The sequence below is a fragment of the Pteropus medius genome, unplaced genomic scaffold (assembly GCF_902729225.1).
Source record: "Pteropus medius unplaced genomic scaffold, Ma_sr-lr_union100, whole genome shotgun sequence".
Lineage (NCBI taxonomy): Eukaryota > Metazoa > Chordata > Mammalia > Chiroptera > Pteropodidae > Pteropus > Pteropus medius.
In genome coordinates this window covers 9,929,314-9,945,038 of record NW_024352783.1, presented here as the reverse complement: position 1 = coordinate 9,945,038, position 15,725 = coordinate 9,929,314, and the positions used below count along the sequence as shown (strand labels likewise).

At 41.0% G+C, this 15,725-nt stretch overlaps 1 protein-coding gene across 2 annotated transcripts in view; it reads left to right on the top strand.

Annotated features, from left to right (window-relative positions):
* The window catches only part of NT5M (5',3'-nucleotidase, mitochondrial), a 28,925-nt gene extending 13,852 nt beyond the window's left edge, over positions 1-15,073 (top strand). Inside the window, exons 4-5 of one of the 2 annotated variants that reach the window (XM_039847584.1) lie at positions 12,725-12,839; positions 14,262-15,073. In XM_039847584.1, coding sequence (XP_039703518.1) covers positions 12,725-12,839; positions 14,262-14,404 — 258 coding nt within the window. In that variant the 3' untranslated portion in view covers positions 14,405-15,073. Of the gene's footprint in view, positions 1-12,724; positions 12,858-14,261 lie in introns of both variants that reach the window. The other variant, XM_039847583.1, reaches the window with a different exon arrangement.
* Positions 15,074-15,725: the final 652 nt, after the last annotated feature.

Genomic DNA, 15,725 nt, shown 5'->3' with positions numbered 1-15,725 from the left:
GGCTGTCATTCATCTATTCCCGTGGACTGAAGTATGATCTTTATGCTGCCATCACCCGTGCAGCCTCAGCCCAGGACTCTTCTCTTTCTGACAACTCAAACCTGAAATGTCTGTCCCTGGGTACTGATGTCCCCGTCCCACATCTGTCCCTCCCCTCTCAGGCTGGAAACAGGGGGCCATCCTGCTAACACCCTTCTTATTACCCCTCACATCTAGCGCATCAGCAAGTTACAGTTCCTATAGATCTCTTTCTAAAATATATCTGGCATCTGCCTACTTCTCTGTCTTTCCAATGCCGTCACCTCAGTATTTCTTCTCAGAACTAAGATAGCCTCCTAAACTGTCTTCATTTCAGTTCTACATGGAGCCAGAGGAGGTCTTCATAAGCAGATCATGCCAGTCTCCTACTTTTAAACATTTTAATGGTTTCCCACTGCACTTAAAATAGAATTAAACACACACACACACACACACACACACGCACGCACGCACGCACGCACACACAAACACACCCCTTCCTTTCCATAACCTACAAGGCCTTGCCTAGCCACCTCTCTCACCCATCTCAAGTTCTTGTCCTCTTCCTTCATGATGCTTCATATGCCTTTGTTTCCTGAGTATTCTTGCTTCTTGCGCTTACACGTTCTGGGCCCTCTGCTTGGTTCTTCCTCATCCATTAGGCCTCAGCTCAGCTGCATCCCACAATTTCTGACCATATCTAAAGTAGATTCTTCCTCCTTGTTGTTCCATCTCTTAGACCCTCGTTTCCTGTATAACACTTACCACCATTTGAAATAGGTTTATTTCTTTGTCTGTATCTTGTTACCTGTTTGTCTCCTCTAATATACTGCAAGATCCATGAGGGAAGGGACTATGACTATCTTGCTTACAACTGATCCAGCACCTGGCACAGGGCCTGGCACTCTGTAAGCACTCAGTATTTGTCGTTGGATAAATAGAGTCATTTGTTCAACAGAGTTATCAAACATTTTTCAGCAATAATGTTTGCCGTTTATTTGATGCTTTTAATATTCCGGGCACTATACTTTTTACATTTTTATGGTTTACAGCAGCTCCTTGTGAAATACAAATATGAGTGACCCTTGAACAATGTGGGGGTTAGGGGTACCAACTCCCCTACCCCTGCAGTCGAAAATCTGTGTATTATTTTTGACTACCCCAAAACTTAAGTTGTCCCTTGGTACCTGTGGGAGATTGGTTCCAGGACCACCCCGTATCCCCTGAGGATATCAAAATCCATACATGCTCAAGTTCCCTATATAAAATGGCGTAGATCAATACATACAATTGGCCCTTCATATCCATGGACTCCCAACCATGGATCAAAACAGTACAGGTATTTATTGAGAAAAATTCTCATGTAAGTAGAACTACTCAGTTCAAACCTGTGTTGTTCAAGATTCAGTGTACTCTTATGATCTGTCAGATAAAGAAAGAAGCTGAATGGAATGAGGCAGCTCATCTGCATCTAATGATCACATAGGCAGTGGCACTGAGTCCAGGTCTGTGTGTCCTGGAGTCCATGCCCTTAGCTGCTCTTGCCAGCAGTGCCTGCTCGCTGTTGAGGATTCAGAATACAGTGACTGTATTCTTACAAAGAGGGTATCAGTTAGGACTTTTTTAGCAATATCAACAGCATCCAAGTAATTTAAAGCAAAGCTAGAATTAGAACGATGTTGGTTTGCTCAGAGAATCAAAGGAAAATCTGAAAAAACAGGCTTTTGACCAGCAGGTTCGGAGCCAGAGCCAAAAGATGGTCTCCTTTAGTGTATGTGCTCACTCTGCAACTCCATTCATTCTCCATCTGCAAATTTTTTTGCCCAGGATTCATGTTCCCAGGAGAGAGGCTGAGCTCAGATCACTTGCCTGACCCCTGGCCAGAGGACGATGGGCATGCTGGCAGTCCTGTACAGGATGAGGTAGCTTCAAAGGAAAAAATTGAGGTGCCATTACCAGAGGACAAGGCCCATTGATGGTGGATGCTTGATTAAATGAAGGAAAAAGGCAACAAAACCCACCTCTTTGAAACACTGTTAACATTTCGATGTATTTTTTTCTATCCCAAAATTAAGCCTCTTCATTTAACCTCCAATAAAAAAATGTAGGTCATTTTTAAATGTAAGGTGATAATGAATTCATCCATTCAGAGAACATTTACCGAACACCTGCTACAACACTTAAAAAATGCCCCATCTCTGTTTTCAGGAGCTAATGACATTGTGGTGGTCAGATAGCTGGTTTTCACGCTATGTCACAGGCTCTGTGGTCACACAGGAGGAGGAAGCCAGGGAAGGCTTCTTGGGGAAAGTAAGGAATGAATCGTATTATGGAAATGAGAGGCAAGAAGTAGGGAGAGTGAGTTCTGAATGTTGGAAATAGCATGTGCAAACATGAAGAGGCATGGGGGTACCTTGAGGAGCAGGGGTAGTATAAAGGGGGAGAGGTTAGAGATGAGCTGAATACAGGCAGGGCCTTTAGTAATCAGGAGTTTGTACTTCAGGCTACAGGCACTGAAAGGCCTTTGAAATATGTCAGACAGAGAATAACAAATACCATATGATATCATTTATATATGCAATCTAAACAAACAGAAGACAGACAAACAAAAAATCCCAAGTTCATAGATATAGAGAACAGATTGGCTGTTACCAGAAGGGGGAGCGGGGGGCATAAAATGGGTGAAGGGGGTCAAAAGGTACAAACTTCCAGTTATAAAATAAGTAAGTCCTGGGGGTGTAATGTACAGCATGGCGACTATAGTTAATAATACCGTATTGTATATTTTAAAGTTGCTAAGAGAGCAGATCTTAAGTTTTTACCACAAGAAAAAAATTTGTAACTATGTAAGGTGATGTATGTTAACTAGACTTATTGTGATGATCATTTCTCAATATATACAAATATCAAATCATTATGTTGTACACCTGAAACTAATATAATGTTATATGTGAATTATACCTAAATAAAAAAAAAATAGTGCATAATAAATAGATGGTAAAAAAAAAGTCTTAAGCAATCAGTAGATTGCCCAAAATAATAATTAACAGTGAAATGAGTAATGGCATATTTATCTTTATTTCTCTAAAGCCCTTGCTATTTTTGACATACGTTATGACATAAGGCCATTGATGTTTGTGAGTACAGCTATACCTCATTTTATTGCCTTTTGCTTTATTGCATGTCACAGATGTTGTATTTTTTACAAACTGTAGGCAAAACCCTCCACCAGTAAAAAGATTACAACTTGTTTTATTACAATAGTTGCTTTACTGTGGTGTTCTGGAACTGAACCTGCAGTATCTCTGAGGTATGCTATATAATGCCAAACTGTTTATGCCATGGAAAAATATTTGCCAGAACAAGTTCCTCAGCAATAAAAATAAAATAAGAGCTAATACTTAAAGAGAAATTACTGTGAGCCATATACTGTTTTAAACATGTCATATTAATTAATTCATTTAATCTTCATGAAAACCCAAAAGGGTGAATGCCCATGTTTTACAAATAAGATTAAGAAAACTTGACCAAGTCCTCATAAGCAGTACATATTTGATTTAGGTTTGAACTAAGCCACTGTAGTTTTGACTTGTGAAATGTACATTTTCATGTAGCTACATTATAGTTTATTAGATTTCTTCATCTTTTTTCCTATTTCAAAAATCAAAACCTCTCCCAATCCATAGCTCAAATATTCCCTTGTGTAATTCATGTCACACAAAAATATTTTTTTTAATTTTCTTATTTTGAAATAAAAACATGTCCATTATTCACGTAATTACTAATAATTTAAAAATCTAAATTTTAATTTTATAGAATAAGTCCACTTCACTTTTTATCCAAGCTGTCATCCAGTAAAACATTTGTTTTGAGAAACAAAGAGACACTTCAATATAAAACCAAAGGAGAGAGGAAAAAAAAAGACAGACCTAATCATAGGCCTATAGAACACTTTTCCTCCCCACGTGCCTCACCATCACATTATTAAAGGCCTATTTACAGCAATTCCTTTTATGTGATACAGCATGTATAGGCATTAAGAAAAAATTACAAGGCAAACCAAACGGTAAAAAACACAGTTTGAAGAGAGAAATCAAGCATTCAAGCCAGACGTGGCAAGGCTGGAATTATCAGACCAGGAGTTTAAAACAACTATGATTAATATGCTAAGAGCTCTAATGCATAAAGTAGACATTTCACAAGAACAGTTGGATAATGTAAGCAGAGAGATAGAAATTCTAAGAAAGAATCAACAAAAAATGCTAGAGATCAAAAGCACTATAACAAATGAAAAATGCCTTTGATGGGTTCATTAAGTAGATTGGACATGGTTGAGGAATCTCTGAGCTTGAGGATATCTCAAGAGGAACTCCCAAAACTGAAAAGGAAGAAAGAAAGAAGACTGGAAAACAACTACAAAAGCAGGAATGATTGAAAATTTTCAAGTAGGATACATACAAAAAAAAAAAAAGTTCCTATACCTAGGCATATCATATTCAAACTATAAAAAAATCAAAAATAAAGAAAAGTTTTGAAAAATGCCAGAGGGGAAAAAAAACCCTTACCTATAACAAAGATCAGAATTATATTTGATTTCTACTTAGAAACCATGCAAGCAAGAAAAACATAGAGTGAAATATTTAAAATGTTGAAAGTAAAAAACCCACTGACCTACAATTCTGTACCCTGTGGAATTAATTCTCAAAAGTGAAAGAGAAATACAGGTTTTTTCAGACAAACAAATTGAAGGAATCTGTTGCCAGTAGACCTGCCTTGCAAGAAATGTTAAAAGAAGTTCTTCAGAGGGAAGGAAAATACTAACAGGTCAGAAAGTCAGATCTATATAAAGACAAGAAGAATATTAGAGAAGAGATAAGAGAAGGTAAAATAAAAACTTTTATTTTTCTTATTTTTAATTGATCTAACAGTTCGTTCAAAGTAATATTATCCACAATGTATGTGATGATTATAACTTCTATATAGTGAAGTGAATGACCTCAGTGATACAAGGGATGAGAAGAAGAAATTAGGAATACTATGTTATTATAACAGTATTGTTATAGTATTTCAAGTACACTTGTGCTACTTGTGTAGCAGTACACTGTGATTTGAAAGTGGACTTGGATTAATTATAAAGGTATATTGCAAACTCTAGGGTAACCACTAAAAAGTTTTAAAAAGTATATGCTTCTTGATAGACCAAGAAAGAGTAGAAAAAAGAATCATATAAAATGCTCAATTAAAACTACAAAAGGTAGAAAAAGAGTAGAAGACAAAAATAAGAACAGATAACAAGGGCAACAAATAGAAAATGGTGACAAATACAGTAGGTATTAATCCGACTATGTCAGTAATGACTAAATATCAGTGGTACAGATATATCAATTAAAGTTCAGAGATTGTTAGTGTGGATCAAAAAAAACCCATCTAAATATATGTTGTTTATAAGAAACACACTTTAAATATAAAAACACAGCCAGATTGAAAGTAAAGAAAGGGATGGAGAAAGATATACCATGATAAAACTGGTCAAAAGAAAGTGAGTAGCCATATTAATTTCCAAACAGACTTCAGACCAAGGAAAATTATCAGGGATAAGGAAGGGCATTATAGAGGCTGAGTGTGGGGAGTGCCCAAGAAAAGAACAATGGCTTCTGCTAGCACTTTGTCTGGGAGAAAGCTGCCTCCCCAGACTTCTCCCTAAAGCCAGACAATTCAGTTCCTACCCTTTATATCCCTGGTGCCCTTTGAGGAGCTGCTCCAGTACTGGAGCTCAGAGCAAAATACTCTTAACTCCTGGAGGGAAAAAAAAAGGCAAGAGGTTGCAGAAACCATGGTGGCGGTAGCTCCCAGAGAAGTTAAGACACAAGTCTGACACTGTTAAACCCTGGGGGTTAACAGCGATAGATCTATTTCCTTCAACCTAGTCAGAACTGCCAGCTTCTCACAAGACCTAATTAAGTTTTAAATAAGATTCAGGAAGACATAATAGCTTATTCTGATTGTTCTTTTTATATCATATAGTCTCTAAATATTCATTGTCCTCATATGATTAAGCTGTAAATCAATAGAAAAAGCCAGTGAGGTTTTTCAGTTTTTTATTTTGCCCCATATATTTGGTCATACTAGTCCTCTTAACTTCATATTAGTTTTTATTCTTCATATTGCCCTTTGTCTAAAGAGCTCCTAATTGTATTTCAAGACCGAAAGTAAGTATCCCCTCCTCAGGAAAGCCCCTCGTTTCTCACATCTAAGAAGATTTGTACTTCTTCTATTTGGTACATATAGTGCTTGGAATATATCTCTATTATCTCAGGTATTACTGGGCATTGTATTACAATTATTTGCTTCTAGTTCTGTATTTCCCAGAATACCCTGAGGGTGTTGAGTGTAAGGGCCATGCCTTTCTGGGTTTCTGTCTCCATCAACTAACAGAGTGCCTGGTACTTCATATAAGCTCAGTTAATTGGAATTCAAATTCTGGGAATAAGTGTAGCTATAACAAAAAGAAATGCAGAAGCCTAGTTTAACAGAAGTGTCATTTTCCCTCAAATTGATTCATCAGATTCAAACTGCTAATATTTGGGACAAGATACTATTTTCTTTCAGGACAGAGCTTCAGCAGAAGATACACATTGACTTAGACGAAAGTCCTCAAAGAGTTCCAAGCTGAGAATGATCATAAGTGCATATCTTGAGGAAAAACTTGCCTAAAAAAGGAACTTGAAAAATTTTACCAAATACTTTAAAGCTACATTAATTTGACAACGTGGTTAGCTTTTTTTCTGTTAGTACCTGTTTCTGTGTGCTAATTCATTTATGTTATCTATGAGTACTCACAATAGTAGACATATTGCAGTGCCAAAGGTTTAGGGGAAAAATATTTATAGGAAGATATAATTAAAATAGAAACTAATTACATTTATTGACTTAATTCTACCCCCTACACACACAAAGACAGAGAATTTAATAGTAAATACATATATAATCAGTATTTTGTGAGACCTAATTTGTCATGTTGGCCTTTTTCTTAGCCAGAATTCATGAAGTTTAAAGGTTAAAGCAGTGATTCAAAGGATGATTGCTATGCCTGCGCCTTATTGAGATAGATAGACTGATGGACAGTAAAGAACATTTCTGAACTTTCTGTTTGTGATTATGTGATTTTAAGGATTGGGTTTACAAATGGTGAAGCAGATTTTAGACTCTATGTGAGTTTTTCTCTTTCTGAAACAACAACTACAACAACAATAAAGCCAAATAAAGGTTAAACTGATGTTCAGATTTAAAGAAAAAAAAGAGGGCTATTCTATAATAATAAAGGGGTCAGTTATCCAGGAAGACATAACAATTCTTAACATGTATATGCCTAACAACAGAACATAAAAATATGTAAGACAAAAACTGTTAGAACTGCGAGGAAAAATAGATGAATCCACTATTATAGTTAGAGACTTCAACAGCCGTCTATCAGAAATGAACAGACTTAAAAATAAGGACATGGTTGAACTCAACACCACCATCTGGATATAACTGACATCTAAAGACTGCTTTATCCAACAACAGCCGAATACACATGCCTCCCAAGCTCACGTGGAATCTTTACCAAGACTGACCACTTTCTAGGCCATGAAACACCTTAACACATTTAAAATAATAGAAGTCATACAATATATGTTCTCACACCACAACGGAATTAAACTAGACATCGATAATAGAAAGATAGCTAGAAAACCCAAAAAATACATGGCGATTAAACAACACACTTCTAAATAACACATCAAAGAAAGATCACAACAGAAATTTTAAAATACCTAAGAGTAAATAAAACGGAAATACAATTTATCAATATGTGTGAGATGCAGCAAAAGTAGTGGTTAGAGGACAATTTACAGCATCGAATACATATATTATAAAAGAAGAAAGGTCTAAAACCAATGACCTAAACTTCCACATTAAGACACTAGAAAAAGAACAAATTAAATCTAGTATAAGCAGAAGAAAAGAAATAATAAAAATTAGAGCAAAATCATTAAATTGAAAACAAATCAATAGAGAAAAACAACAAAAGGAAAAGCTGGTTCTTTGAAACGAACAATACAATCAATAAGCTTCTAGCAAGACTAAGAAAAAAAAGAAGACACAAATTACTAGTATTAGAAATGAAAGAAGAGACATCACTGTAGATCCTGTGAACATTAAAAGGAATACTATGAACAACTTTATGCCCACAAATTTGATAACCTAAGCGAAATTGATCAATTCCTTGAATGACACAGTCAGCAAAAACTCACACAAGAATAGACAATATGAATAGGCCTAAACAGATGGTCCTCCATTTAGAATGGTTTGACTTATGATTTTTTGACTTTATGATGATAAAACAATACGTAGTAGAAACTGTACTTCAGAGTTTGAATCTTGATCTTTTTCTAGGCTAGCAGTTTGTGGTATGATACTCTTATAATGCTGAGCAGTGGCAACGAGCCACAGTTTCCTCTCACCACTCCATTTCAACATTGTACTGGACGTCCTGACTGATGAAATAAGAAAAGGAAATAAGAAATATATAGATTGGGAAAAAAGAAATAAAACTGGCTTTGTTTGCAGATGACACAATCATCTATGTAGAAATCTGAGAGAATTGACCCCCCCAAAAAGCCCTTCTGAAATTATAGGTGATTATAGCAAGGTTGCAGGATACAAAGTAATATATAAAAGTAATTTGCTTCCTACGTACCATCAATGAATAAATGGATTTGAAATTAAAAACAATACCATTTACATTAGCATTCCCAAAACAAAATACTCACATATAAATCTAACAAAATCTATATAAGATCTATATGAGAAAAACTATAAAACTCTGTTGAAGGAAGTCAGATAATAACTAAATAAAGGGGGAGATATTCCATGTTCATGGATAGGAAGGCAATATTGTCAAGATGTAAATTCTTCCCAATCTGATCTATTGATTCAGTCTAGTCCTATCAAAATCCCAGTGAGTTATTCTGTGGATATCGACAAACTGATTCTAAAGTTTGTACGGAATAGCAAAAAGCCCAGAATAGCCAATATTGAATGAGAACAAAGTTGAAGAACTAATGCTACCTGACTTCGAGACTTCCTATAAAGCTACAATAATCAAGGCAGTGTGGCACTGGTGAAAGAATAGACAAATAGATCATTGGAACAGAATAGAGAGTCCAGGTAAAGACCAACACAGATGTACTTAACTGATCTTTGACAAGGATCAAAAGCAATATAATAAAGCAGAGCGATAGTCTTTTCAACAAATGGTGCTGGAACAACTGTATATCCACATGCAAAAAAATCTAGACACACACTTTACTTGTTTTACACCTTTCATAAAATTCAACTTAAAATAGATCTTAGAACTAAATATAAAATAGAAAACTATAAAACTCCTAGAAGATAACACAGGCGAAATCCTAGATGACCTTGGGTATAGTGATGACTTTTTAGATACAATATCAAAGGCATAATTTATGAAAGAAATAATAAGCTGGACTTCTTTAAAATCAAAAACTTTTGCTTTGCAAAAGACATTGTCAAAAGAATGAGAAGACAAGCCACAGACTGGGAGAAAGTATTTGCAAAAGACATAGCTGATAGAGGACTATTATCCAAGATATACAAAGAATTATTAAAACAACAGTAAGAAAATGGATAGCCTGATTAAAATATGGGCCCAAGACCTAAACAGACACCTCACCAAAGAAGATATACAGATGCTATATAAGCACATGAAAGGATGCTCAACATCACATTTCATTAGGGAAATGCTGTTGTTGGATGAAGTAGTCTTTAGATGTAAAAACAATGAGACACACCTATTAGAATGGCCCAAATCCAGGACACTGATGACACCAAATGCTGGCGAGGATGGGGAGTAACAGGAACTCTCATTCCTTGCTGGTGGGAATGCAAAATGGCACAGCCATTTTGGAATATAGTTTGATAGTTTCTCACAAAACTAAACATATTCTTACCATATGATCCAGCAATCACGCTTCTTGGTATTTACGTAAATAAGTTGAAAACTTGAGGGAGAACTATTATTACCCTGCTGTGGCCCAGATAACTTGCTGAAGAGGAGACTCAATTATGAAAAGCCAGCACTGCCTTTTTAGGAAAAGTGGCCACACTAGGTTGCGGCCTGCACCTGGAAGGGGGTCATGTGAGGCAGGGAGTGCTGGTGGGGGCTCCAGGCCACAGGGGCTGTGAGGCAGGGTGTGGGTTGGGGATGGAGGCACAGATCTGGTGTTTGCTGGGGCTCTGCCCCTTGCTGAACCTCTCTGAGCATCAGCTTTTTTATCTGTACAGAATCTCTTTGCCATGGTGACCTTTCAAAGATGTAAATCTACTTGTGTCAGCCCTTGTTTGGAGCTACTCTACTTGTGGTCTACACACAGGTGCTGGCCCAAGATAGAGAAATGCAAAAATGGTTGTGTGCAATTGGAAATGTTGGTAACCTTTTGACATGGATACAGCATCCAAGAACATGACTGGATTTCAGATCTTACATAAGTATCACTCCATGATCAATTAGAAACTAAAAAAGAGAACAAGTGGTCCTTCTTCATTGATAGTTTCTAAAACCTAGACTGATGGACTTAGAATGAAGTCTTATCTCTCCAGCATGACCTACAAGGCTGATGGGACTTTGGCCCTGCCCAGCACCTCACTCCTCCTTCCTGCTCCCCCTCTTCTTTGTGCTCCAGCTACACAGCTAAACACAGCATGTTCCTGCTGTAGAATATTTAGATTTGTTTTTCCCTCTGTATGGAACATTCTTCTCTCAGTCCTTTAATTCCAGGCTCTGCCCTGTCACGCAGGTTCAGTCACAGACGTCTCTTCTCAGAGAGGCCTTCTCTTACTATCCTCAATCTTAGTTCCTTGTTTTATTACCTCAGAACACTTGTTCCACCTGAAATTTCTTGTCTGTTTGTTGTGTGTCTCTTCCCACTAAAATATGGATTCCACGAGAGTGTCTCTTCTACATACCATCATCTCTCCACTTTCGAGAACCATACTTCACATAGTAGGTGCTCAGTAAATATTTGTTGAATAACAGAATGAGTAGATTGTTGTGAGGCTTAAATAAGATGATGGGGGATGAGTGCTCATGGAGTTGGCATACTGGAAACGTTGGTCCCAGGCCATTCCTGCCTCCACACTGTAACATACGCCTACACTAGGCTACCTGATCTGGTCCTCCAGTGCTCCTTCTCCTGGAATGGCACCTAGGGAGGTCCTCATCCTCGCTTGGTAGACAGTGCAGTGATTAGCTTGTCTACTGTCTGCATGGTAACTTGAGCTGTTTTGTGAACTGATGGTACCCTGTTATATTATAATGGGAGTCTTTCTGAGAAGATGGCCAGCATGGTCATTTGCTTGGGGTTCTTTGTCTGCTGGGTAAGATCACTCAGGAGAAGGATGTTTGGGGAACCTAGAACTGGGCTGTAGAGAGGTAAAAGGGGTACCCGATAGCCAACAGGTTACTATGGGACCACTCTGCAATCTTGGCCATGAGGTCTTCAGACTCAGAGCATCCTTTCCTTTTGATGCAGGACAGGGTAAATTCCCCTTAGTGGAGGGGGAGCTCAAGTCCTGTACCGAGAGTGGGGTATGGGGTGGGGGGAGGGTGAGGAAGGATGGGGCAGGAGAAGGGAGGGAGGGAGAGAAAGAAAAAGAGAGTTCTTGACTGAGTGCAGGAAAGAATTCAAGCGCACGCCAAAGTTAAAGTCAAAAGGAAAGTTTATTAGAGAATGAGTAACACTCCATAGGCAGAGCGTGGTCATCTCTCAGAGGCAGAGAGTGAGAGAGCCTGAGAGAGACTCAGAGGGACAGAGACAATGAGAGGGACAGAGAATGAGAGAGAGGGTTCAGGGGAATTCAGTTTATATATCATTCTTTAGTTTCTGTGAATTACAGTTTAAAGACTTTGTTTACCCATCTTCTTTTGATAGTATGGGTATGCGGCATGAAAGATAAGAGTATGTAGTGTGAAAGAATGGTTATGTAGCAAGAAAGCCTGCTGGCAAGTCTCAGCCTTTGATCCATAGGTTCCCCATGGTTTTAGCCATAGGGAATGAATGATTGTGTTTATTTTCTATAGGACATGACTTAAAGACTGTTTTCCTGTTTCCCCTTCACAGTGTGGGGAAATGGTTCGTTATCAATCCCAGCAGGAATCTTCCTCTGTTCTGCAGGCTTCCCTAGGTCTGGCAGCAACATGTTGCAGACACTGGATATAGCTTGATTTAACATTTAGTTCTCTTGTCCCCTCCTTACATAATAATGAATTGTTTCAATGTACCTTTGAGCTCTGTCCCCTTCTTTTCTGTGTCCCTAGAGCCTATGCACGCATACACGTGAGGCATTCACAGCGTGCATGCTGGGTGGAGGGAGGAGGCCATCAGTTATGTGTCCCGGTGGGCAAGGCTGGAGCTGTGGAGGGGGCAGTCTGGATTTTAGCCAGGACTCTGCTGCTTTCTAGCTGCTGGGACATGAATAAGTGACACTATCTCCCTGAGCATCAATTTCCTCTGCAGCCAATGGGATAATCATGTCTCCCTCTCTTGGCCCTTGGTCCTAAAGAAAGCCTGGCTGTGCTCTTGCTCGTAGTCTATGCCCAGGCCTGATGGCACTTTCTTCTCCCCTCTGCCTGTTCATGTTGCAGTATGCCTGGGTGGAGAAGCACTTTGGCCCTGACTTTCTGGAGCAGGTTGTGCTAACCAGAGACAAGACCGTGGTCTCTGCCGACCTTCTCATAGATGATCGGCCGGACATCACAGGCAAGTGGCCTGCAGCAGGTGAGGAGCGAGTGTAGACAGCCAATAGCCACTCAGACAAACAGCACACAGGGCTGGGCCTCATGGCCCCTGTCCTAAGTAGTCCTCATTTAATCACCAGATATGTATCAGATATCCAGACTTGAGCCCAGCCCTGAGCCTCTGCCCTGTTGGGGAGACAAGGCTCTCTCAGCATCTGACCTGGGAGTCAGGAGAAGCAGTTTTCAGCTCCAGGCAGAACTTGCTGGGTGGCCTTAGGTCAGTCCCTTAACCTGGAAGCTTTGCCTTTATCATGTTAAATGAGGGTCCAACTCTGGCTTCCAAATATTTGTTTTTAGCAGAATACCCTCTTCACTTTACTTAAAAGGAATTTGAACTGAACCTAATATCTAAAACAGAAAAGTGAAGCAAAATTTCTCCAGCTGAAGGTTTGGGAGCTGTATTTGTCCCTTTTGCTTATGGATACCCACTTCCTAAAAGAAACAGACAGACATACAAATAAACCTTGAACTGGCTTTAAAGGAGAGGGGAAATTTATTATACCTAACTAAAAAGATGGGACAGGAGGCCTTTAGGCATGGCTGAATCTAGGAGTCCAGACAACATCAGTCAGAATTCAGTTTCTTTATCTCCTTGTTCTGTTCTGATTTGCCTTCATACTTACACAGGCTCTTTCCTCCTGGTAACCATCTATAGTTTCAGGGTTAAATCCTATTCTTTGGACTCCCTCAGTGGTAAAATACTGATTATTTCTTCCTTAATGGCTTTTTGAGCTGGTTTGGGAAACATGCCTATCTCTACACTAGTCACTGTGTCCAGAGAGTAGAATCCACAGTGTGCCCTCCCCTGACCTCCCTAACCATGCAGTTTCTCAAGGAGAGTAGGTCACAGTGCCAGTGGGGAGTGTGACCTTGAGGGTCCCAGAGACTCCCTCAACTTCCATCTCTAACCATGGAAAGCAGGTAAGAGGCCTGTGTAGGAGGAGCTGGGGGTCCAGGCCATAACCCAAGGGGCAATGGCAGTATGGACATGTAGACATGAGAGATTGAAGCTTGGGAAGGTTTGCAGGGCCTGTGGTCAACAGCTGGTGAGCAGCAGAGCTGGCATTGGCCAGTGCAGGATGACTGGGCATGGGAGAGAGGAAGGGCAGGGTGTCAGCAAGGCTTAGCCTCTGACAGTGACTGGAGATTACCACAGCCACAGTTACTGCTGAGCACTGCTATGAGCTGTCCCGTTGCTTTGTGGGAGCCACCTTGTTTAATCTTTATGACTCCTAGGAGACAGGTGCTAGTGCAGTCACCACTTTACTGACAGGGAAACCGAGTCTCAGAGGTGAGTTACTTGACTGAGGACACTTGAGAGTTGGTCCCAGGCAAACTCTCCAGGGTCCTGACATTGGTCTGAGTGCTGCTTTCCCGCCCACAGGGGCTGAGCCCAACCCCAGCTGGGAGCACGTCCTCTTCACATGCTGCCACAATCGGCACGTGCAGCTGCAGCCCCCCAGCCGCAGGATGCATTCGTGGGCGGACGACTGGAAGACCATTCTGGACAGCAAGCGGCCCTGCTGAGCTGGACTGTTCTCTGGGCCCCTCTGTGGGGCCCCTGACTTCAGGGCTCCCAACTCAGGGCCTGGGGGGCTAGTGTATTGGCCTGGGGCCTTCCTCACAGATGCCCCATGCCCACTATGTGTCTCCTCCACCTTCCCCAGCCCTGCCAGCCCTTAAACTGGTCTTGGGGCTGGACTGGTCCAAGGGCCCTGCACAAGACTCATATAGCCGGGCAGTGCAAGCTGACCTCAGGCCATGGCTAGGCTGTGGAGGCCAGGGGCTCCAGACAGGGAGAGGAACAAGGGCATTGGTCAGAGGGCAAGGAGTCCTTCCCCTCCCCCAGGGAAGTCCCCTCTTCCCTGGGTCTGCAGGCCATCAGTGAGGTCGCCAGCAGCAAGATGGCTGAGGTGCTCCTGGTCTGAGAGGGCAATGAGCAGGAGCAGGTAGAGAAGAGCTCCTCTTATACTCAGCCACCGCCTCTTAACCCCTGTCTGCCCAGTCTGGTGCCTCCAGTGCCCTGCCATGCATTCAGCAAGCACCAAGTTCCAGGACATGCCAGGCTCTGTGCTGGGGTACCACACATGGCCCTGCCTTTGACCAGCTCATTGTTGGGGCCCCACTCAGGGCCCAGCAGAGTCATGAGGCTTGAACGTTTGTTGAAGACATGAAAAATAAATGCTGTTCACATGTCACCTGAGGCTATGGCCTCCTCTAGCCTCAACTCCAAGATCCTCCAGCCTCTGGCCCTGAGCACCAGCCATAAATCTTATAACTACTTGGGTCATCCCCCTGCACTGATAAGAGGCTGAGGAGGGCACAGCTTCTCTAACCCCAAGCATCGGGTTCTGCATGGGCGCCAAGGAGGAATGGGGTCCTGATGGTGGCAGGGCTGCGCTGGCCTCCAACTCCACTGATGGTGAAGTTTAGCAGATGCCTTCCACTCAAGTGCCTCCTTCCCTGGTTCTCCAGCAGCCCCTCCTGGCCCACACAGTTCAGAGCAGGGTCCCCCTACCCTCTGCTCTTCTCACAGCTAAGTTTCTGTAGGATCCCAGGAATCGTGTGGAGCTAGCAGGCCGATGATAGTCTCAGCTTTTGTTCCTTTTGGTCTGGGAAGTTGCAGCTTGAACAACTACCCCTCTATGCTTTCTCAAGAGGTCTCAGGGGCTTTCGCTCTTTCATTTCCTGCTCCCCCACTCTCCTCCCCAACATTACCCTTGCAGGGAACCCCTAATTTTTTCCATCTGTGGTCCTGGAAGGCCTTTCTATAGTAGGCACTCTCGAGCTACTAGGGTAGGTCAGGTAGGAGAAAAGATGAGGCACAGGTGCCTGAGGTTCAAGGCTG